The following is a 23417-nucleotide window of genomic DNA, read 5'->3' as shown; positions in this document are numbered from 1 at the left end:
ATTGACCTGTTGAGGAAATAAAGGTATACATAGTCAAATCAATTAGTTTTCAAATGTTACATCTCTAACAACATATAGTCTCTATGCACATTCACATTGGAGAGTGATCACTTTACATACTTCTCAGAGAGAGAGAGAGAGAGAGAGAGAGATAGAGAACGTGTGGAATAATAATGTTATAAAAACATTCTAGTAATGCTACACCATCTGCATGCACTCTGGGGTGTTAGCTCATCCCAAATTATAGCGAGGAGCCTCTCTCAAACATTTTCTCTTTCTTAGGGGCAGTTTGTCTAAAGGGAGTTACCCTAAAGGTGAACGTAAACAAACACCCTACTACAGTACATCTGAGGCTGGGTCCACATGCCAGTGAGTACTCAGTATGTCTGTACTGTACTGTCCCACTGTCTCATCATGTCTCACCTGCATGTTCCTGATCTTTCCCTTCTGGCTCTCTAACGTTGTTAAAAGATTAAGATGGTTAACTCTCTGTAATAATGACAGACGGGGAACCTGCTACAACTCAAGATCTCTACACAATGGAGGTATTCACCCCACCCCCAACATTACGGTACTGTAAAGATCAGCCACCAGAACAGATCAGCCTATCCTCTGTACTATTCCCTGCCACTGTGGGCATTCCTAGTAGCACTATTATGTCACCATTGACTGACTGCAGCCTTGATGAATAGGTTTATCAGGAAGATGAATCTGATAGAGGCAAATACAGAGTCATGGAAATAAGGACGGTAAAGCTAGACACCTTGTTCCCAGACGTGTTATTAACGGTCTGATCCAGTCTATGGGAGAGTGTTAACCCACTGTCTGAGGCAGACTGGATAAACACATCCCTCCCCACTGTTGATTACTGTTCTACCCATGTGCTTTATGTTCCATAGAAGTCTGTTCAACATAAGTGAGTAATGTGTCAGACAAGTAATCACAGACATGTGTGCTGCAAAACAAAAACAATAACAAAGCAAGTAATGGTAAATCTAGAGAATTACATAAACAAAGTTATATTACAGTTAGATGTTTGTTTGTATAGTTTAAATTAAAACAATTGTATAAATAACATTTACTTAACTGTTGATCTGTCATCCAAGCAGTTTTCACCTCTTATCCATTGAGTAAAATATAAAACTATTGGAAATGCATTATTTATCAATCCACACTGAATGTTTCATACACCCTGCAGGCATTGTTTTATTTATTCTATCCTTGCTACAAATGTAAATCATACGAGCTTTGGACAACTTACCCCAACTAGAAACAAGATCCAGTATAATTAGGTTTGTATTTAAAATATAGTAACTATTCCAAGTCTCTGCAAATCGGCTGTATTAAATAATCCTTCAAAAAGCAATCCTCAAAATAAGTGCACAAAAAGCACACCAATATGCGATTACGGTTTTCATGCAGTTGCGTCCTTGTTCATTGTGTTCGTGCTATCTGAAATCACTAGTCATTTGAACAGCGACCACGACGAGTCGTATTCAAATGAGCTTTAGAAAGCCGGGAAACGCAGCCTATGGTATGCTTGGAGGCGTGTACTTCTCGTTGAGAATAAACCAATAACGACGAATAATATAGAAAATCGAAATTTTAGATTGATCTCATTGGTCTATTCGCCATCCATCGACTCTCTTTGAACCACGTTTATCATAAATGTACTCGAGAGGGAGAGGGAAAGGGAGAGGGAGAGGGAGAAGGAGAGGGAGGGAGAGGGGGAGGGTACTGTGGAGAAACATGAATACCATTTGTGTGCAATTCAATTCAGAATTTGTCATTGCATACTTCTCAAGTGTATAACTATTCACAATGTATCAGTAATAGAATAACTGTAAATCAATTAAAGACAAACTAAGTGATACCATATAGCACTATGAATGAATGAATGAATGAATGAATGAATGAATGAATGAATGGTCTTTATTGTCATTGCTATAGTACAGGTACCAAACAACGACATTTGGGAGGACATTTCCTGGTGCTAGGAAAGAAAAAAAACTAAAAAAACAAGAAGGGAAAGGAGCTGGTTTACATAAATAAAGGCTATGTACACTATCCACTATACTATACTGTACAGATAAAACGACTAGGGTTGTCATATTGCACATAGTGTTATTGCACATTCATTTAAAGTCACTACTCCAATCTTAAGTATTACCAGTGCTGTTCATCATTGGAACCCCTGAGATCATTTCTATACAGTAGCTAATGTGATGGTCAGTGATGCTGCTCTCTCTTTCTAAGCAGTGGGCGTTCTGTGTTACGTAAAATCCTATTACATAAACATGGATTGAGTTGGGCCCCCAGGTTGTGGGTGGTATTCATTTAGAGCAGCACGCCTTTGAAACAGTCTTATTCATAAAAGAATATCCAATTCCTACAGGCTATTTTCTCCGATTATTCACCTACACCTACACGCGACACCTGAAAACACTGCTAGCTGGGAATGGCTTCCGGTTATGCTCGAGCTTGGCAATGGCCCTTGTGGAGGCCTTTCGATTGGATTCCGCCCACAGTGCCAAGCCACCAGGGCCCACTTCCTCATAGAGGGGCAGCGCCAGTGAACTGACTTCTACCATAAACACTCAGCTTGAGCTCACACCCACACACACACACCCTCCATCGGAGCCCTGGCAGCATTTAAGTGCTTCAGAATGAACTGTGTGCTATTCCTGATCACGGCGATGACGATGGAAAAGGGAAAAAAAGGAAACACAAGGAACAGAGAGATGTTTACCAGTTCTAGTTGAAAACTTGAAGAGTTGTTTTGCTCCCTGCACAAGGAATGTGCATATACTTTATACTTTATGTAACCTTATTATCGTATCAATTGCATTTTGCTTCTTTCATGGTACAAAAACAACACAAAACGTAATCTTGATGTCTTACCTTCGATATGCATAATCAGGGATACTGTATGGAGAGAACAAAGAAGCTCTACACAACAGCAGGGCTGCGTGTGTTATTGACTAAGTGGGATTAGATAGACAGCTGTGTGAGATCAGAGACTGGGAAGGGACGGGGGCGTGGGGGGGGGGGGGCGTAGGGGGGGCGGCGGGGGTGACTCACACATACAAGCTTCCAGTAAAACTGTGAGTCAGGCTTCCCTTTGACCCCACTGGGTCCAACATGGCACTTTTCTCTGTTAGAATTAACAACCCCACGTAGGATGTTATCTTCAGCCACTGAGATTACCACTTTCACTCTGGATGATCACATGGTCCATTGTGCGTGACTGCTGACAGACAGTTTCTCACTGGATCATTGCCAGAAGTAGAAACTGTTATGGCGGGTCTATTTGTTACACTGCCCACACACATTATGCCCCTTCCTCTGTTTTTAATGATGGCTTCTGGGAAATGGAACATGGTGGCCCCATTTCCTGAACTGGGACATGCACCCCCTTCCATGTCACACACACAGATATCCGTTGGAGAATAATCTAGAGAATATGCTGTGCTGTGTTAAATTGGAAACATGTATTTTTTACCGTAAGAATCGTCTATTCGGGGATTGGCCCAGAAGAAACAACTGTGAGGGAGTTGATTGTACTCCAGGTGATTAGTACCCATTGAGACATAAACCTTTTTATTAAACCTGATACCTCATACCTCATACCATGTTTTTAAGACCCTAATGGTGTCTAGTTAAGATTCCTTCAAGTTGCTATGGTCAACTTGGGGGGGGTTCGTTTGGCAGCCATCTGACTGCTTATGGCACCAGGCTTTGTATCCTGGATCATGATGCCGCCAGCACTGTTGACCATGTTTGAGCTGTGGACATTTGTTGTGATTTTGTTGACGTTGTCCCACTCGTTGTGGAACACCTCATTCCCATCCCCTGTGATGATGGAGGATGTGAGGAAGGTTGACACTTCATCGATGACCTTGGTCATGGCAGTCTCCAGCTCCAACCCCAAATTGTTTGTTTTGATTGTACTTTCATTGAAAGATATTGCAAAAATCAACCCAGCTTTTTTTTTCTCACTTTTGATGAGGTGGATCAGTGAAACAGAGTTTTGATTACTTTTGCAAAAGGTCAGCTAGTATAATCAGATTGCCATCTATGTCAGTTAGGGTGACTGCCATCCATTTAATAACCTTGTAATTGATATAAGAGAATAGACTATAGAGTCATTTAGCTATTGCAAGAAACTATTGCGAAAGAAAATAGTAAAAGTTATATTGTTATGAGCTTAGAATATGTTGTGTGTCTGTTTTTCACCAAAAGAATAACAGAAATAAAATGTCATTTGGGTACATGGGAACCTATTTCTCCGACTAGACTATTGGTGTTTACCGAGAATGCGTGATCTGGGGGATCTTCCTAGAGATGAATGATGACATACATTGGTACGCGCAGGGAGTCACAGACTTTATTAAAAATGGAATACAGGAAGTTGTCCCCACAAAAACAATACAGATATATCCTAATCAGAAGCTGTGGAATAATAGTGCAGTACTGGGCTGCACTTAGAGAGAGACTCTGCCTTCAAATCCGGCGACATAACTAATGACAAGACAGCCTGTTATGACATCTGCAGAGCGATTAAGACAGTCAAATGGGAATACAGTGAAAAGAGAGAGTCGAAACTATGCAGCAATGACTCATGCAGCATGTAGCAAGGGCTGCACACACTTTCAGACTTCAAAGGGAGATGTAACTACACAGCTAACTCGGACGAGCTGAATAGCTTCTACGCCCGCTTCAGGAACAACAACATCAACCTGCCTGAGAGGGCACGCACCACAGTCAGCACAGACAGCACGCTGGCCATCACCGAAGCAGACATGCGCAGGCAGCTCAGGTGCGTCAACATCCGCAAAGCTCCTGGGCCAGACGGCATCCCAGGCTGGGTGCTCAAACTATACGCGCCACAGCTGGCTGGCGTGTTCACTTCACGCACATACTCAATCTCCCTCTCCACAGTTGTAGTTCCCTTCTGCTTCAAGTCATCCATCACTGTCCCTGTGCCGAGAAAGAACAAGGTAACATGCCTAAATGACTATCGCCATGTTGCTCTCACTTCCGAAGTGAGCAAATACTGCGAGAAGCTGGTCAAAGAGCTGGTCTACGACTCGCTATCACCCGAACATGCAAATTGCAGGCAAAACAGATCCACTGACAACGCCATTGCAACGCCACCCGCCTGGACAAGAGTAACTCCTATGTGAGGATGCTGTTCGTAGACTACAGTTCAACATTCAACACCATTGTCCCCTGACCATTGTCACCTTAACCCGGGCCTATGCGACTTGATCTTGGACTTCCTGTCGGACCGACGCCAGGTGGTGAGAATGGGCTCTAAGACCTCCGCCCTCTTATCCTTAACACAGGTGCCCCCCAAAGCAGCGTCCTGAGTCCCCTCCTCTATTCCCTGTACACTCATGGCTGCATGGCCATACACGGCTCCACCTCAGTGATTAAATTCGCTGATGACACAACAGTGATTGGCCTGATCACCGACAACGACGAGACTACAGGAGAGAGGTCGACCGCCTGACTCAGAACAGCCGGGAGAACAACTTCTCTCCCAAAACTGACAAGACCAAGGAGCTGGTGGTGGACTTCAGGAGGAAAGGTCGGGAACAGTACCCCATCACCATCAATGGGTCAGCCGTAGAGAAGGTCAGCAGTTTTAAGTTCCTCTGCGTCCATATCTCTGATGACCTCACCTGAGACGTGCATACCAAACAGGTGGTGAAAAAGGCACAGCAGCGCCTCTTTCACCTCAGGTGGTTGAAGAAGTTTGGCATGTGGTCGAAGACCCTACGAGCCTTCTATAGAGGCACAACCGAGAGTATACTGACTGGGTGCATTACTGCCTGGCATGGCAACTGTACTGCCCTCAACCGCAGAGCATTACAGAGGGTGGTGCAAACAGCCGAGCACATCACTGGATGTAAGCTTCCCTCCATCCAGGATATATACGATAAACGGTGTGTCAAAGCCTGGAGGATCATCAAAGACCCCAGCCACCCCAACCACAGCTTGTTCGAACTGATGCCATCCAAAAGGCAAGGCCTCTTCCGGAGCCTCAGGTCCAAAACTAAGAGGCTAACCAACAGCTACATTCCCTAGGCGATCAGGCTCATGAACAAGCCCACTGTAGACAATTGACTATCTTCCCCAAGCACACCCCATATATACAGACTATGGTAACCTTAAGCTCACAGCCACTTAACTACTGAACTGTCTATTATCACTAGTTACACCACTAGTGTATCCTGTCTTACCTGTACTATTGTCACCTTCATCTTGCATTATGCCTATTATTTTTTGTCACTTATGTCCTGTATTACTGTCACTTTTGTATCTTGAATTATGTCTATTGCCTTATGTCTTGTGCTGCAATGCAATATCAGGAATCGAATCCTAAGAATTGTACTCTCTTACACTTGTGTAATGTGACAATAAACTTGAAACTTGAACTTAAACAATGTCTTTTCTCAGATGTGGCTCTACAGTAGTTCCAATAGAAAGGACTCTTCTTTTTATATCCAATGTACACCAACAGGTCATTGTCTTATTTTGTTACAGTGTGTTTGGAGTGGAGTCTGTTTACATCAGGAGCAGTACAGGGAATAACAGGCTCTTACATGTTTTTCTCCTAGGGTATTGTTTCATAAAATGTGCTGCTATTTTCTGCCTGATAGAAAGTCATGGCAGCTGAAAGTGTTTTTCGGGCCCTTTTTGCAGGTGTATGATTGGACCCCTGGAGGGGGAGGCGTATGAATGTGACACAAACAGGAAGCAGTGTTCCCTACAGACCTGCTGGACACCCTTGACCCTTGCCTAACTACTCCTCAATATGAGGGCACACCAGTGTTATATTGATCAACAATGTTTTAATGTTGAGAAAAAAGTTATAATAAAGTTCAGAATAAAGTTCAGTGCTCCAAGTTCTACAAGTATATATATGGACAAGGGGCAGGGACCAGGGTGTGTGTGTGTGTGTATGTGTATGTGTGTGTGTGTGTGTGTGTGTGTGTGTGTGTGTGTGTGTGTGTGTGTGTGTGTGTGTGTGTGCGTGTGTGTGTGTGTGTGTGTGTGTGTGTGTATGTGTATGTGTGTGTGTGTGTGTGTGTGTGTGTGTGTGTGTGTGTGTGTGTGTGTGTGTGTGTGCGTGTGTGTGTGTGTGTGTGTGTGTGTGTATGTGTATGTGTGTGTGTGTGTGTGTGTGTGTGTGTGTGTGTGTGCGTGTGTGTGTGTGTGTGTGTGCGTGTGTGTGTGTGTGTGTGTGTGTGTGTGTCCGAGGACATGGTACATGTGTGGTACTGTGTCAACCAGCTGGACGGGAAAGACAAAGGGGGATGGGGGGGTGGGGGGGGGGGGGGGTGGGGAGGGGAGGGGCCCTTTCAGGAAGAGGAGAGGAAACTAGAGGAGAACACCCAGACAGAGCTTTTCATTCCCACAGCCCCCCTCCTCTCCCTTCGTCCGTCCCCTATAAGAACAAACTGCTCTGCTCTGGTTCAACAATAAGGGCATCACAGCATGTCACAACAAACAGTGCGTCACAACATGTCACAGTAAACACTGCCTGTGGGACAAGAATGTCTTTAGGAAAAAAGAAATTTGGGGAGGGGACCCTTGTGTATTTAGTCTAATTTTAGTTCTAAACAATTTAAGAGCTACTCACTGATTTGGTCCCGATTGTTGTTGTGATGCCTTAAAAGGATGTGCTAGTTTGTAGTAGAATCTTTACATTTCTAAATTGAGCCCCAGATACCATTCTTCACCCCAGGAAAGATGACATGTTTTGATGCAGAAAATTGCATCTATTATACAATAGCCTGTGTGTGTTGGTCAGTCTTACCCAGAGGAGGCTGGTGGAGGTATAAGTTCGGTGGACAGGCTCATTGTAATGCTTGGAATCGAACGAGGAATGGTAGCAAAGTGTGTTTGAGACCAGTCCTCATTCCATTCCATGCATTACAATGAGCCCGTCCTCTGATTTCTACCTCCACCAGCCTTGTCTTACCACTCATCTCCATGCTTCGTGTACAGTTTGCAAGGTAGTGATTCAGTTCCTGACAGCCATGGGATTTAATATGGCACTCACTGTTCTGGGGAAGAGGTGTACCCAGCCTTATGTAAGAATTCTCCCGTTTACAGCGGTCTACACCCTACTCAAGGGAACAGAAATTCAGAGGAACAGTATTCAGATTTACTGGACACTTTCCCTTTTACCCAGACTAAGTGGGACAGTGTAGGCCTCAGTTTTGCCTGACAAAAGCAATCAGATGGAGACAGACAGAGACAGATGAGACCAATCTGTTAAAGGACTGATATTTGTTTATAAAAGTCACCCTTGTTAATTGTCCTGCATGAATCTTAAACAAATGACACAATGAATGTACTGTTTGTAATAACCTTTTAAACACCTGGGGCCCATTTCCCTCGATTAAGACTAGTCCCAGACAAAAAATGGAGAATTCCCACTAAAAGTGTGATTTAGTTTGGGCTTAATCTATGTTCAGGAAACCACTCCATGGTCTTTTAAGTGTTCAGTATTTCTGAGGGGAAACAAGTTAAGTGTGTGTATACTGCCACTACTGGTTATGCAGAAGTGGCCATAGTTGTGTTTGGATTGATTGAAATGGATATGTTGTGAGTAGCTGAGTGAGTAGCTGGCAGAGACTTTTTTTAGCTTTAAAGGTTTAACAATGCAACCTAAGAAAAGTGGAAAATGGGCCAAATGGTCGGAACATTGTACAGCTGTTGTTGTCTACGATTGTTTCAGTAACACCGCCAGATGTATCAACGTGAAGCCTACAATAGAGAGCTAAACAACTGCCAAGAAACTACATAAACATACTATTAACACTGAAAGTCAAACTTGAAAATGACGAGTGTTCAAGTGGTGATCTTAGTCATTTTGGAAAGAGCTTCATACACCCCTCCCCTCCCCTCCCCTCCCCTCCCCTCCCCTCCCCTCCCCTCCCATCCTTCCTTCCCGACGTGTCTTTATGTCACTCCTCAGTTTAGGTGCTGATCTCAGGGAAATTACAGGCATCAGTCTGTTTGCATGGGTGTGACAATATTCTGGGTCATTTTAAATTGGTGGTCATTTTCATGGAACAGTGTGTACTACTATGGATCATTTAACACACACACACACACGCACGCACGCACGCACGCACGCACGCACGCACGCACGCACGCACGCACGCACGCACACACACACACACACACACACACACACACACACACACACACACACACACACACAGACACACACACACACACACACACACACACTCCACCTTGCTGTGTTTAATAAATAATGCTCAAAAGCTGTGGCCTTGGTCTCTGCCTCCCCCTGTGTCTGAACACTGCTCTGTGGACACTAGTGGGATTAGAGCTTCTAATCTGCCACAGGCTCCTATCGGAGAGATGCGCACCTCTGAGACACACATGGAAACAGACAGAATGGGGCCTCAGGGGGGAAGGGTGGGGAGGGTGGGGGCTTTGGGTAATCCTCCCTGATCAGTGCTACACCCGACCTGCTTGAGCTGCAGTCAGTCAGGCAGAGTGCAAGGGATTTAAAGAGCGCCATGAGTGCTGGTGCCTGGAGATATACAGGAGAGAGTCTGCTCCGGGTAGACAAAGCAGCACCCTGTGCTGTTATACCTTTCCTTATTCAAGTGTGGGACAAAGTGTGACCGAGACCCACAGACTCCCACCATGGTCAGAGAGCTCTGAGCTCTGGGGTCCACTCTGCAGGATGTCCTCTGAGGTGCCAGCTGGTCACAACCAGAATCACATTGCCTGGTGGGAGGAGGGGAGGTGGAGGGGATCAAATGTCAAAAAGAATTCCACTAAGTATCAAAACATTTTAAGTGGGATTTCTAGCTGTTCTCAATGAAAGCGATTTTCAAATCATTACGGGAAGGTGTTACACATATTCAAATATTGCGTAGCAGTGCAGACGTCTATGTAGACACAAAGACCAGTTGCCTTGACAGTTCTGTGATGTGTTTTTAATACCTTGTTTTTAGGTCCCGGCTCCAGTGTTGTGTGTAATCGCAGTTGTTTAAAGATCTCTCTATCCACCACCACACATTCTTTGTGGTATCTTTAGCATGCTGGTGGAAAACCCCCAGACTGAGGATGACTGGCTGCTGTTTGGCCTACCACTGGCCTGAACTGAGGGGTTGGTTATGCAACTCTTTAGCCTACACGATCAACTCAGAAATAGTGCATGCAATGCGCTCATCCTGTATATATTTGCATGGACATTTGCATTGCATTCATTTCATGAGCGTGTCTTACAGGTCTTCTTTGAGTTGTTTAATAGAGTTTTTAACACAATATAATATAGTTTAATTCATGTAGTAATTTACTGTATAATACAGCATATTTTGACATAGGTGTCTGATGATGACATGACTACATGCGTCTCAATGTGTCAATGGACAACTTTGCATAACTCTCCATGTTTTTGGTTGACTTTGCCAACAAAACACTCTCCTGCCACAACCCAAACAGTTTATAACCACATTGAACTCATGGTCTGTGTTGCACACTGGCTTCTATCACAGGACACAGCTGAGGCCTGTGTTCAGTATGAACAATCACAGACATTCATGTTAACTGAATCAGTCAACGGTCGCTCCTTTCCTCCTGTGCAGTGACCTGTTTTTGCTTTTCTGTCTCCGAGATTTTACTCAGTAACCTGCCAGAATGACTGTGACTCACAGGAGTTGAAATGTCCCCTCTCTTTTAGGGGCTCAGAAAGCAGACATCCTAATCCTTAACTCAACTATAGGATACAATTTGGGATGTATGGATAGTGTATACATTGTTCTCACATCTTAGTTGTTTTGACACACTCTATGTTTCTAAAAAGTTTAAGTTGAAAAAATAGACATTATAACTGATATATATATGATCATGTTAGTACAAAGGCAGACCCCCATACAGGATTAGAGTGAGATTGTATGTTAAATCATACTGAACCTATATAATTGAAGTTCCATATGCACAAGCCTGTTGTATCATCAAACACTTTAAATAGAATGACAATATTTCTGTGTGACATAAGACAGAATATCGACCACAAGTATGTCAAATCATTAAGATGTTAAATGCGAATCTCTGAGGCTGTGCCTAGGATCGTTTTACACCCCCACGGCGTTGATTATTTTTTCTATAATCGTTGATTATCCCTTACATAAACTGTATCCCAAGAGACTACTGTATGCCCCACCATTCGTGGCTATGGGGTTTGTGATTAAATAGCACTCTCTGATGGTCATAAGTGGAACTGGGAAACTGTGTGATTTTATTGGATTCAAGGGAAGTCTACCCCTTGAAAATACATGAATCTGTTACAGTAAAACGATTTTGCTGTATATTATAAAATATAAAGTATATCATTTTTGAGTGATCCTAATGCAATATAATTATTGTCAAAATGGAAGTCACCAACATCTTTCTTGCATAATGTGTTCAAGGACATCTTTTTTTTCTCCAGATGTGGTTCAAATATTTTCGAGTTTAGTCTGTTACATATAAAAAGTAGATGTAATATACATAGCATACACACATGCTGTTTGAGTTGGACGAAACTCAGGTAGGACCGAGCGGGACCATGTCCCCTCCCCTAGCGTCATGCCAATGGACGCACAGGTAGACTGGCCTACATTGACAACTCCAAAGTTGTATGAGGTGAGAGTGAACGGCGGTGTCGTCCAGTGAAAACCATGGAGTTTTATCGAGCATCCAGATGTACTCCGATTTAATGTAAAAGGAATGAAAAGATGGGGACCTTTTTATTCAGCGAACTATTTTTGTCCGAATTACTGATTCTCATGCTCTCCAGCGGACAAGTGTTCGGAGGTAAAGTGCAGAACATCTCAGGAATATTACTTATTAATATTAATATTCTTGTTCTTGTTATCTAAAATATCTATATGAAAACTAGACAATAACACCTTAAAGCCTACTTAAAGGCTTATTTCCGTTATGACTCCACTGTTTACTGTTTTTTGCTGGTTAAATGTGTATGTTTGCAGTTCATAGCTTGCAGTTAGGTGTTTTGGGGTTAACATTAATTTGATTTATTCGACAGTATTTGGCCATATTAATGTGTTATTTGTTCGTTAAACTGTGAGAAAACACTAATGGGCGGTATATGAACTTCCATTACCATTCAACGTGTCAGTGCAATAGTATTAGTAATTGGATTAATATTAATCCAATTTATTATAGACGACAGACGAAGAAGATAGACGTTTAAACCTTCCCGTGAGGACACTGCTCTTGACAAGAGAACAACCTATCATTACCATAAATATTATTACCCCCCCAAATATTGAAAGCAAAGTCTAGTCACATTTCCCCAAAACTACAATTCTATGCATTATTTCATTCAGTTATAAGCTAAAATAGATAGTCCAGAGAGCCACAAAATAATTAGGTGATCTTAGATTACCTTAGATCACCTTTGTTTAAGTTTCCATTTGTGAAAATATCTATGTGGGTGTTGTATTGTTGAAACCAGTGTGTTATGAATCTCTCAGGAAGGCCTGCACAACTACACATATCTTCATGCTACTAATAAGGATCACTGAGCTGAGGCTGACACTGAGGCTGAGCATTATTATCATAGCAAGTAGAACAATCCATGTTTTGGGTCAGGGTTGGAGAGGTTGGACTGATATACTGTATGATAGTTCATACATTTTACATCATTCAGTGTGAAATCATACAGGCACCATTAGACCTACTTGTAACAAACTGTGACGTCCCATCAGCACAAGGTTTCCAGTTTTGCTCCAGAGTAGTGTTCGATGACACCATTCAGTACATTAGCCTACATTCATTGAATTCAGATGCAGGTCTAAAGGCTACACACACTGCAATGGTGAGCACTTAATCCCTCTTGCAAGGAAATCAATAGAGTTTAATGGATGGCTGGCGAAAGACCTAATTTAAGTACCGTAGTTTCAGTGAATGATTGTTCAGATTCACATGTGCTTTACAAAGAATGGTTTCCAATGATTCACTAAATGGAAAGACTGTGGAGAGGAAGATTAAATCCTTGATCTGCACGTCCAGTATGGAAATAAAACCAGTAGAACACAACGATGTAGTCTTACAATCATGAAACATACATTTTAATTATTAAAATCGTAAGTACCGTAAGTACATTTACACATTTACGTCAAAGAGAGATGAGGTTAGCTGAGCTGTACTGGACTACCCTACACTTCCATCCACAATAGTTTCTGAAACAGTATTGTAATGGACAATGTGAAACGAAAATATCAGAGCCACTACTACAGTATGGTTCAGGTCGTCCTTGTAGTGTGTAAAATCCCTAAATCTGTTTTAAATCTGTATTTCTTTCCTCCTCCTTGGCAGCCTCATTCTATGGGGATGGTTATGTCCAGTTGAAAACTGTGGAAGCGTCCAGCCGCAATTCGCTATATGTGCGCTTCCGAACCTCTAGTCACAGTGGGCTGTTGTTCTTGGCTGCTGGGGAGAGGGATTTCCTTCTGGTGGAGCTGCACTCTGGACGCCTTCAGGTGAGAACATTGTAGAAACATGTTGCTGCAATGCATAGTGCCTTAGTAATTGTATAGAGTTGAGTCTCTTGTGAAAAAGCCTTCTCAACTCTATTACTATGCAATAACATTGCAATTACCAATGGTAATCATATTAATACCATGATACCATGTTGTTGCTGGAGTAATTACAGGGTTATTAGCTTGTTGTATAGGAACAAGCTGGTGAAACAGTAGAGATGTCTATACTGACAGGCACAGACCTCTGATGTTGTTTAACTCTAGCTGAGTAACCTAGATACTGCTCTAACTACTACCACATTGGAGCTGTGATTAGCTATAACATTAATGTTCTCTCGGCATACCTTACCGTTTCAAAACAAGTTCTTTCTTGAATCATCCTGGAATGTACAAGACCACAGTCTGTTAAATGTTATCATCTGCTACAGTATGATAAGTTATGCTTGATGAGAGACTTGTGGAGTTGAGGAATAATCCTCTTATTCAAATGAAACTGTCTGTCCTGTTTTCCAGATATTTAGTTTTTGATTTACCTGAATCAGACAGACACAGTATGCCTATGACTACCTTAATGTGTTAATTTCTTTAACCTTTTGCTGATTGACACCTTTTTATTGTTTGATTTCTTACAAAGTAGTCACCCTTTTTTCCTCCATTCAAAAATATCACTTGATATCATAATTTCTCTTTCTCTTTATCATTTTACTCCCTAGATTCGGTTGGAGCTGGGATCTGGGGAGCGCCCCCTTCGCTCTGAGAAGGGGATTTATCTGAATGACCTGATGTGGCATTCCATTGAGCTACAGCATTATCAACACAACATCACCCTGACAGTGGACCACAGCTCCCACACCAGCCTCAGGATGCCAGGGCCTGAATTTGAGCTTAGCGTCCAACACGGCCTGTTCGTTGGTGGGGCGGCGGGGCTGGAAAAACCCTACCTCCAATCTGGTAACCACGCTGCAGGGTTCCGCGGCTGTCTGGACGAGGTGATCTTCAACCAGCACAACCTGCTATCCAGCCTTCGGCCCTACTCAGGTTACAAGAGTGTTCACGAGGTGTCTCTGGGCTGCAGTCCTCAGTTCTCTGCCAGCGAGGAAGATCCCATCAGCTTCTTCAGCTCCAGGGCCTATGTTTCCCTCCCGCTGTGGGACATTCCACAAGAGGGAGCATTTGAGTGTGAGTTACACACTGCTGCTGAGGAGGGGCTTCTTCTCTTTAGCTCTGCACACCAGGGAGACTTTATCGCCATGGAGATTCGAGAGGGACGGTTGGTTACTGTTGTTGGGAATGATGGGATTGAGACTGAATTGGGTTCCCTCATGTTTGTCAATGACCAGAAATGGCACCAAGTGAAGCTCCACCTCCTTTCTCAGAGCCTGCAGTTGACTGTGGGGGAGGAGACTGTCAACTCAAGCCTCGGACCTCTTTTTGGGGCCTTGCAGCTCAGAGGGCCGCTTTACATAGGTGGTGTTGATGACAGAACTCGCTCAGAGGTCAGGAAGGCTGGTTTACTGTCTGTCAATGGGGAGGATCTGGGTGGAGGTTCCTTCAAAGGCTGTCTTAGAGACATCAGGGTCAACACACTGAGGACGGGCCTTCCACATGCTCTAGTCACCAAAGACATATCCGTGGGCTGTGAACCTGAGAAGGTCCCAGAGCCAGAAACCTTTATGACCCCAACCGCCATACCCTCTGTCACCCCACCATTAATCAATCACAACGGACTGGACAGAAAGAAAGGTCAGAACTTCCTACTACTCAGAGACCTGGTGGTAGCTGAAAGCGGGAGGGCTCCATTAGAGCCCAAGCACTTCAAGATGAACTTGGAGTTCCGGAAGCTGGGGATCCGTCTGTCTCAGATAATGTTCCGTATCGAGGAGCAGCCGGTGCATGGCCAGTTGAGGCTGGATGTAGATTCTAATAAAGAGGAGAATACCTTCAGCATACTAGACCTGTGGCAAGGCAAAGTGATGTATGTCCACGGAGGCTCTGAGGACTTGCAAGACTTCTTCATGTTCTCTGTCTTCACCAGCAACAAAAAGGAGATTCCTACCTACTTGAAGGGCAACAGGCTGCACAGGTTCAACATCAGCGTCACTCCTGTGAATGACGCTCCAGAACTCAGCCTACTTGAGGGTAACCTCTTCATTCTTCTGGAGAACTCTGAACGGCAACTCAACACCGATGTCCTGAGAGCCACTGACACAGACAGCAAATCTACAGACCTGGTGTTCACTGTTTTGGGCAACCTGGACACAGGATTTCTAGTGAACAAGGACCACCCAGACACGGCCATCACTACCTTCTTTCAAAGTGATCTAGAGGAGGGGAAGGTGAGCTACGTCCACACCGGCATGAGGAACTCCAGGGTGGCACTGAGGGTCAGCGATGGGGACAAGGTGAGCAACGTGGTGGTGTTGAGAATCATGGCAGTCCAGCTGGAGCACAGGATTGCCAACAACACAGGGGTGGAGGTGAACCAGGGAGGGGAAGCCCTCATCAGCACTCACCACTTGGCTGTGCAAGTGAATGTGGTGAAGCAGGCGGTTGACATTCGCTATGAAGTAGAAGAGCCACCGCGCTATGGTGAGCTGCAGCGGCTACACTCCAACGGTGAGTGGAAGCCCACTAGTTACTTCTCCCAGAAGTTTCTGGAGAAAGAGCGCATCAGGTACCTCAATACATTCCAGGGAATCCAGATGAGCAACACTACAGATCTGTTTAAATGTAAGATCATCATTGGTTCATCAGTTACTGATGAGCTTGTTTTCCACATCAAAGTACGGTGGATTCATTTTAAAATCACCAGGAGTAAAATGGAAGCTGGCAATGAGCGTAGAGTGGCCATTAGCTCAGAGGACCTCCGTGTTATCTCAAAGGTTGTGAAGCTACCTGAAGGTGATCTTCACTTTAGACTGTTGTCCCTGCCCAAGAAAGGACATCTTGTGTTTAACAGTCTTCAAGTCTTGAAAAAGAACTCAACTTTCAGCCAAAAGAATATCTCTGACCATCTGGTAAAATATGAGCTTATTAGTAGAGCTCGTGAGGAGATGAGAGACACGTTTAGTTTCCAAGTATTTTCTAAACATGCTCACTCAGGGAGTCATGACTTCAGAATTCACATTAAACCAAATCCTCACCTCATGATATTGGTAAACAAAGGACTGGCCATCATGGAAGGCGAGAGTAAAGTTATTACCAAGGATCAGCTATTTACTGAAACAGTTGCCAAGGTAGTATATTACACCATCACCAGCAGCCCTAAACATGGAAAGTTACAGAGGATTAATTTCTCCAATTCCGCCTCTTTAAATGATAACATCATGGCTTTTACCAATCAAGACATCTTAGAGAAGTGCATCATGTATGTGCATGATGACAGCGAAACCACAGAAGATGCATTCACATTCCAGGCCACCATTGCCAAAGCACCCAATCATGCTAATGAAAAAGACACAAATGCATTAGAGGGCACTTTTAAGATCTCCATCAAGCTAGTTAATGATGAGAAACCTGTCCGTGTTGTCGATAAAGTATTCCACGTGGCCAGGGAAAGACAGAGGCTTTTAACATTAGAGGACCTTCGTTACCATGATGCTGACTCAGACTTCGATGACAGACAGCTGCTCTACACCCGGCGTGTCATTCCAATGGGGGACCTGGTCCTAGTGAATAACACTTCTCATAAGCTCTTCCAGTTCCACCAGAAGGACCTCGAGGAGAGGAGGGTGCTGTTCCTCCACAAGGGGGTGAGCTTCGGGCGCTTTGTTCTATTTGTGACAGACGGGAAGCACTACTCGTCCTCACTGCTGGAGGTCATAGCCGAGGACCCATACATCCATGTGGGGAACAACACTGGCCTGGTCGTCCAGAAAGGACATACGTCCATCTTAGGGTCAGCTAACTTCAGTGTGCTCACCAACCTGGACATCAGGGAGGAAGATGAGGTGGTTTACAAAGTGTTCCTCCCACCAAGACATGGGGATCTGCTACTGAATGATGTCAGGATGGACAGTTTCACACAGCATGATCTGAGTATGGGCCGTGTGGTTTATCATCATGATGACAGCAGGAACCTGGTGGATTCCTTCAACTTCACAGTAAAGGTGAAGGAGGTGCGTCTGGATGCCAGTGTTGGAGTGAGAGTGTACCTAGAGAGCCACCAACGGCCTCCCAAGGTAGTCAATAATTACCTTCTCTTGGTTGAAGAAGGCAAGCCCATAAAGATCAACAGAGGAGACCTTGAGGTGGGTTAAGACTTTGCACCTAAACAAGTTGTTAACTTAGGCATGATGCTAGAATTCACTTGTAAATATCAGCATCAGACATTATTTGTTGTCATTATATTTACTTCGCAAAACAGAACCAAATAGCAAAGTAACCTTATTACTTTCATTGCATCTGCTTTTCCAGGTGACTCATGTGGACAGCCTGCCATCTGAGATTGTATTCACAGTCACGGAGGCTCCCTCCCATGGCTTCCTATGGAGATCAGCTGAGGGTGAGGATCACTATCAGGGGACAGAGGAGGAGCCTGTCCACACCTTCTCCCAAGAAGATGTCAACACTGGATGCATTCAGTATGTCCAGTTGGCGTCAGACCAGACCAACGACTCCTTCCTCTTGGACGCCACCAACGGTCTCACAAGGACCCATGACATCAAGGTCTTAGTGGATATTATCCCCCTCCTCCTCCCACTCCGGATTTCCAATCTGACACTGGATGAGGGGTCATCCAAGGCTCTGACCAAGGAGGTCATCACAGTCACCAACAGCCATTTCTCTGAACTCAACTTCCTCTACAGTGTAACTGAGCCACCACGCTTTGGCCATATTGAGCACTCTCTCATTCCTGGAGTCAACATCCCTTCCTTCACCCACAAACAGGTTATGGAGGCATCTTCATTATGTAGTTTTAAGATCTTTGGAGGAAGGTATGATTAATATTTTTTGATGGGACATTTTACATGTTCTAACCTCTGGGTTATTTCTGTGGTTTCAGGTTGAGCAGGAGTACATTCATTATGTCCATGATGGAAGTGATACAGTGGTGGATAACTTCACCCTCATCGCTAACAATACAGACATTCGAAAGCACAGTCTGCCATGCACAGTATTCATCAATGTGACGCCTGTCAACGATGAACCCCCAGTCATAGTGGCCAACAGAATGTTACGGGTGAGTTGTGTTTGTTAACTGTCATGATGTGCAGGATGCAATGAGGAAAATGTGTCATTGTGTTCTGAGCGAGAGAGTGTCCTTGTACTGTTTTAAGTTTCAAATGTGTCCTCCAGGGGGTGCACATCACTCTCTGTGGTGGTATCAGCATAGGAGTTTACTGTATTTCCACACTCCAAACTGACAGACGCTATTTGTCTCTCTGTCAGTAATGTATAATTGAATGTACATGTAGCGCTGCACAGTGATATTTGGAATACTACTGTATTATAACTATGTGTCAGATGTGTTTTATGTGTTGTGAGGATTGTTCACTAACTTTATTATGAGGTCAAGTTGGTTGTTTTTCCATGATAATTCATGACAAGAAGTCAATTAAATTCCCTCCCTTGCATATTACCAATTCAACACTGTTGCTCAGGTGTGGTTTGTCACTGTTCTCTCTATGGCACAGGCTATATACAGTGACTGTATCTACCCCTCAGGTTTGGGTGGGTTCTGTCACAGAGATCACTGTTGATGACCTAAGTGCTGAGGACAGTGACTCGCAGCCTGAGAGTCTGGAGTTCATTGTCACTCCGCCCAGCAATGGTCACCTGGCCCTGAAGAGTGCCCCCTCTAGGCACATCCTGAACTTTACCCAGGCCCACATCCTACAGGGCCAGCTGATGTTTGTGCATAGTGGTAAGACTAGATAAATACCAGGCGATTTCAGACAACAACCAATCAGTGAGTAGCAGCTCATATTGTAGAGGTGGGCAAGAGTAACCACAGACACTTACACAGACTAGGCTACTGGAAGAGTGTTAATCAATCTCATTTAAGAATAAATGTAATTTTTTTGTATTGACCAGACGTGTTAACACATGTGTTCCTTACAGGTGCCTTGTCAGGAGGTTTTCACTTCCAGGTCAATGATGGGGTGAACTTTGCCCCTAGGGAGATCTTCAGCAACATGGCAAGGTCACTGGTCCTAAGCTTGGAGAGGTTACATGCCTTGAAGGTGTTCCCAGGTTAAAGAACAACAACTTACAGTACAGCTATAACGATTGGACTTTGCCTTTCTGCTTCATACTCCGCCTATATTCTTGATTACAGAAGCAAGACCTCTAAATCAGATTATCCCAGTGCCAGCTGCTGGCTTGTGCCAGCTGAAACCTATAATCATATTGAACTTATTAGTCATTGTTGACCTGCTTTGTTAGTAAGGTGAATGCCCTTTAAACCATTCTAGGTTGTCAAAAAAAAGTTAATCTTTTTTAAACATTACACTATCAACACTACTTATCACATAATGTTATCACCTTTGTACTGTAGGTGATTTTGACTTTGACAAAATGTGACATTCAGAAAGGTTCCATCCACTGAAACACTTTTCTTTGCAGGCTCTTTAACAACCATCAGTCAGAAGGACCTTCTGGTTGTTACCAATAACAACGGTGACATGAGAGGGAACCACTCCATCATATTCAGGGTCACTAGTCACCCAAAGCTGGGAAGACTAGTCAGAAAGCAGGCAGACTACTCTACACTGGAGATCTCCTCCTTCACACAAAACATGGTACAGTTACAGTATGAATAGAAATGTGTACATACTGAGGGGAATTAAGGCTGTTTCATTCATCCAAGTAAACATACTTGTTGGCATATAAATTGAAACCCCTGTCAAAATACATGTATGGCGTACTTTATAGGTGTAACCTTGCATTACCATCTTTAATTTTAAACTCACAGTATCCTTTTACTTTTCTTAATTTCCCTTTCCCTCTCCTCCCTCTTTTGTAGGTGAATGAAGGTTTAATATGTTATGAACAAACCCACCCCGAGTCCATGGAATGGGTGGCCACAGATTTCTTCATTTTCACAGTGTCATCTCCTCCTGCCTTTCTTCAACCCCACATGTTCAGCATCCACATCTCCTATGACAACCCTGGTCCGGCGCATAACAGCATCCTCATCGCTAACACTGGTGAGACATTTATTTGAGTGATGAGATAAGAGTATATCAACTTGCACAGTTAGTCTGTCCTCTATAAAAGGTCACAAGTTGGACTATTAATATTGACGAATAAAAGCTTTTTGTGTATCTTTGTCAATTATTTTGTCTTACCAGGTGCTATTGTGATGGAAGGTGGCACAGTTGTGATCGACAAGTCAAAGCTGGATGCGTCTAACCTGCTGGGAAAGGTGGATGAGCATAAGCGGCACGCTTATGAGATCTGGTACCATGTGACTACTCTGCCTATGCATGGGCTCATCAATGTGGGAAAACACAACCTGACCAGTGACAAAGCAAACTTCTCCCAGTTCATCCTAGATAAATTTGGCATCACATATATGCACGACGACTCAGAGACAACCTGGGATGTCTTCACTTTTGAGGCCTGGCCGAACCCGCACGCTCAGCCTGCCCAGCGCCCCCTGGAGGACAGCCAGGTGGTGACGGAAACCTTCAACATCACGGTGACACCGGTGAACGACCAACCGCCCCTACTGAAGACCAGAGCCCCCGGTCTGAGGGTGGTGCAGGGCACCACGGTGATGTTAGGCCCTGAGAACCTCCAGGTGGACGACCTAGACACCCCTCCAGAAGAGATCCACTACAGAGTGATCAGCAAGCCCAGCAATGGCTACCTGACTCTGAGAGAGAATCTGAACCAGTCTGTGTCTGCCTTCTCCCAGGCTGACGTCAACCAGGGGAGAGTGTACTTTGTCCAGGATGGGGAGCCTTCCACTGGGGTGTTCTATTTCAGTGTGACTGATGGCTACCACCAACTGTACAAACTCTTCAACTTGGAGGTAGCTATGGTCAGTCTGTCCATGGTGAATAACACAGGCTTGACACTGGTGCAGGGTCAGACCACAGTTACTCTCAGCACAGAGCACCTGGCTGCAGAGACCAATGGGAGGAACACCAGCATCCTGTACATAGTGACCGCACAGCCCGGCCACGGCAGGCTCTTCATGGACGACCAGTCGATCAGTGTGTTTCACCAGGACGACCTCCAGTCAGGCAGAGTTTCCTACCACATGACTGACCTCAGGTCCTCCTGGGACAGCTTTGAGTTCACAGTGGCCACCTCTGAGTGCAACCTGACCTCTCAGACGGTCAACATCACAGTCCGACCGCTCATCCACCTCGGGGAGTATGTGCTGATTGCCAGCAGCATCGCTGTGAAGCTGAGGAAGGACACCGTGGACGTCACAGAGCTAGCCATGCTCAGTGGCAGCGACCCTGTCTTCCACATCCTTTCTCCTCCCCAACATGGCAAGGTGGTGAAGGTGAGTTTCGACCAGGATGGAGCCTCTCACTCTGTGGAATCGTTCACCTTCAGGGATGTGGAAGACGGCAGGGTGGCCATCGAGACCCTCATCAGCAACCTCACCTTCAACCACAACAACAGAACATTAGTCCACCCACTCAATGACTCCTTTGTGTTCCTACTGAAGGCAGATAACGTTCCGCCAGCGAGGGGCGAGTTTCTGTTCACCATTGTGCCCTATGACGGGATGCATGGTCCTGGTCACGGTCCTGGTCTCAGTCATGCGCATGGTTACGGGCCCGGTCACAGTCATGATGGTAATGCTGAAGGTTTCAACCACACGACAAGGTCACTAGAGCACAACGGGACCATAGGTGGTAGGTCTGGCACACAACGTCAAGCACCTAAACAAAAGGCTACCAAGAAGATTAAAAGCCGGCAGCGTGGGGGGAACAATACTCGTGCAGGGTCGTTGATCCCCACCGTTCCCAGGACCACAAGGATCACCCCTGTCCCTCCTGTGGAGTCTCTCCCCAGACCAGCCTCCGACCCCCTGCTCATTATCCTGCCCTTCCTAGCCTGCCTCCTCCTCATTGTCATCCTGATAGTGCTCACCCTGGTCTCCCGTCACCGCAAGAGGCAGGCCCTCATCCAGGAGCTGTCTGCTGCCGTTGAGGCCCCAGAGAGCAGCCCCTACCTGGGCCGGCCTGAGAGGAGCATCGCCATGCCCTCTGTGGTGGTGACCCCGCTAATCCCCAGCTGTCCAAGCAGCCCTGTCCTCAATGAGATGCATACAATGGTTCCTCCCGATGCTCACCTGCTCATCTTGAACCCCATTGAGCCTGATACTGCCCAACATTGTAGGACTCCATCTCCTACTCTCAGTAACAACCAGTATTGGGTTTGATTCCACATACACACACTAGGTTTAGCCTAGCACCCAATGTAACTTGCATCCCAATGTGACATCCCAATGTTGTTGGTGCATTCTTGGGTCTCTTGTTACATTATTGTTTAAAAAAACAAAAACAGTATTCCTTGTTTCCAAATGTTTCATTTTTTTCTTTTTTCATTTACAAATGCACTGGATCACATTGAACCAGCTTCTGTAGCTCATTTTGTGAATGGGGCCAAATAGATCCTGAAAGTATTAAATCCTGTATTAACTGTTATTATCAATAGCACCACTGCATTCATAAAAGCATAATTTACTTACAGTATATGGAAAGTTCTTCACTAGTCCAATATTTCACCCTTCATAATGTTTTAACATTGGTCTTAGCCAAATAACTGTTCTATATTGAGCTTGTTTGACCAATCAGGTGTATGTTTGTAGCCTACTGTAGATTGCATTACTGTACTGTCTATGGACAGTGGGTAAAGTACAAGTTTCAGAAAAACTGCCTGAATTCAGGTCAGTATTCT

At 44.6% G+C, this 23417-nt stretch overlaps 1 protein-coding gene across 1 annotated transcript; it reads left to right on the top strand.

Moving 5' to 3' along the window:
• Positions 1-13367: 13367 nt before the first annotated feature.
• LOC308156201 (chondroitin sulfate proteoglycan 4-like) lies at positions 13368-22899 on the top strand (the record flags this gene model as incomplete). The annotated part of the gene is made up of 9 exons (XM_080529556.1): positions 13368-13547; positions 14261-17797; positions 17964-18437; positions 18553-18729; positions 19215-19413; positions 19611-19742; positions 20115-20290; positions 20515-20698; positions 20843-22899. Coding segments are annotated over 9 exons (7116 nt in total), but the record flags the coding sequence as incomplete, so codon positions are not given.
• Between the last annotated feature and the right edge of the window lie 518 nt (positions 22900-23417).

The sequence above is a fragment of the Nansenia antarctica genome (genome assembly GCF_963989245.1).
Source record: "Nansenia antarctica genome assembly, chromosome: 4".
NCBI classification, from domain to species: Eukaryota; Metazoa; Chordata; class Actinopteri; order Argentiniformes; family Microstomatidae; genus Nansenia; species Nansenia antarctica.
Note: the sequence above shows the minus strand (reverse complement) of the source record. Positions and strands in the feature narration are given on the sequence as shown.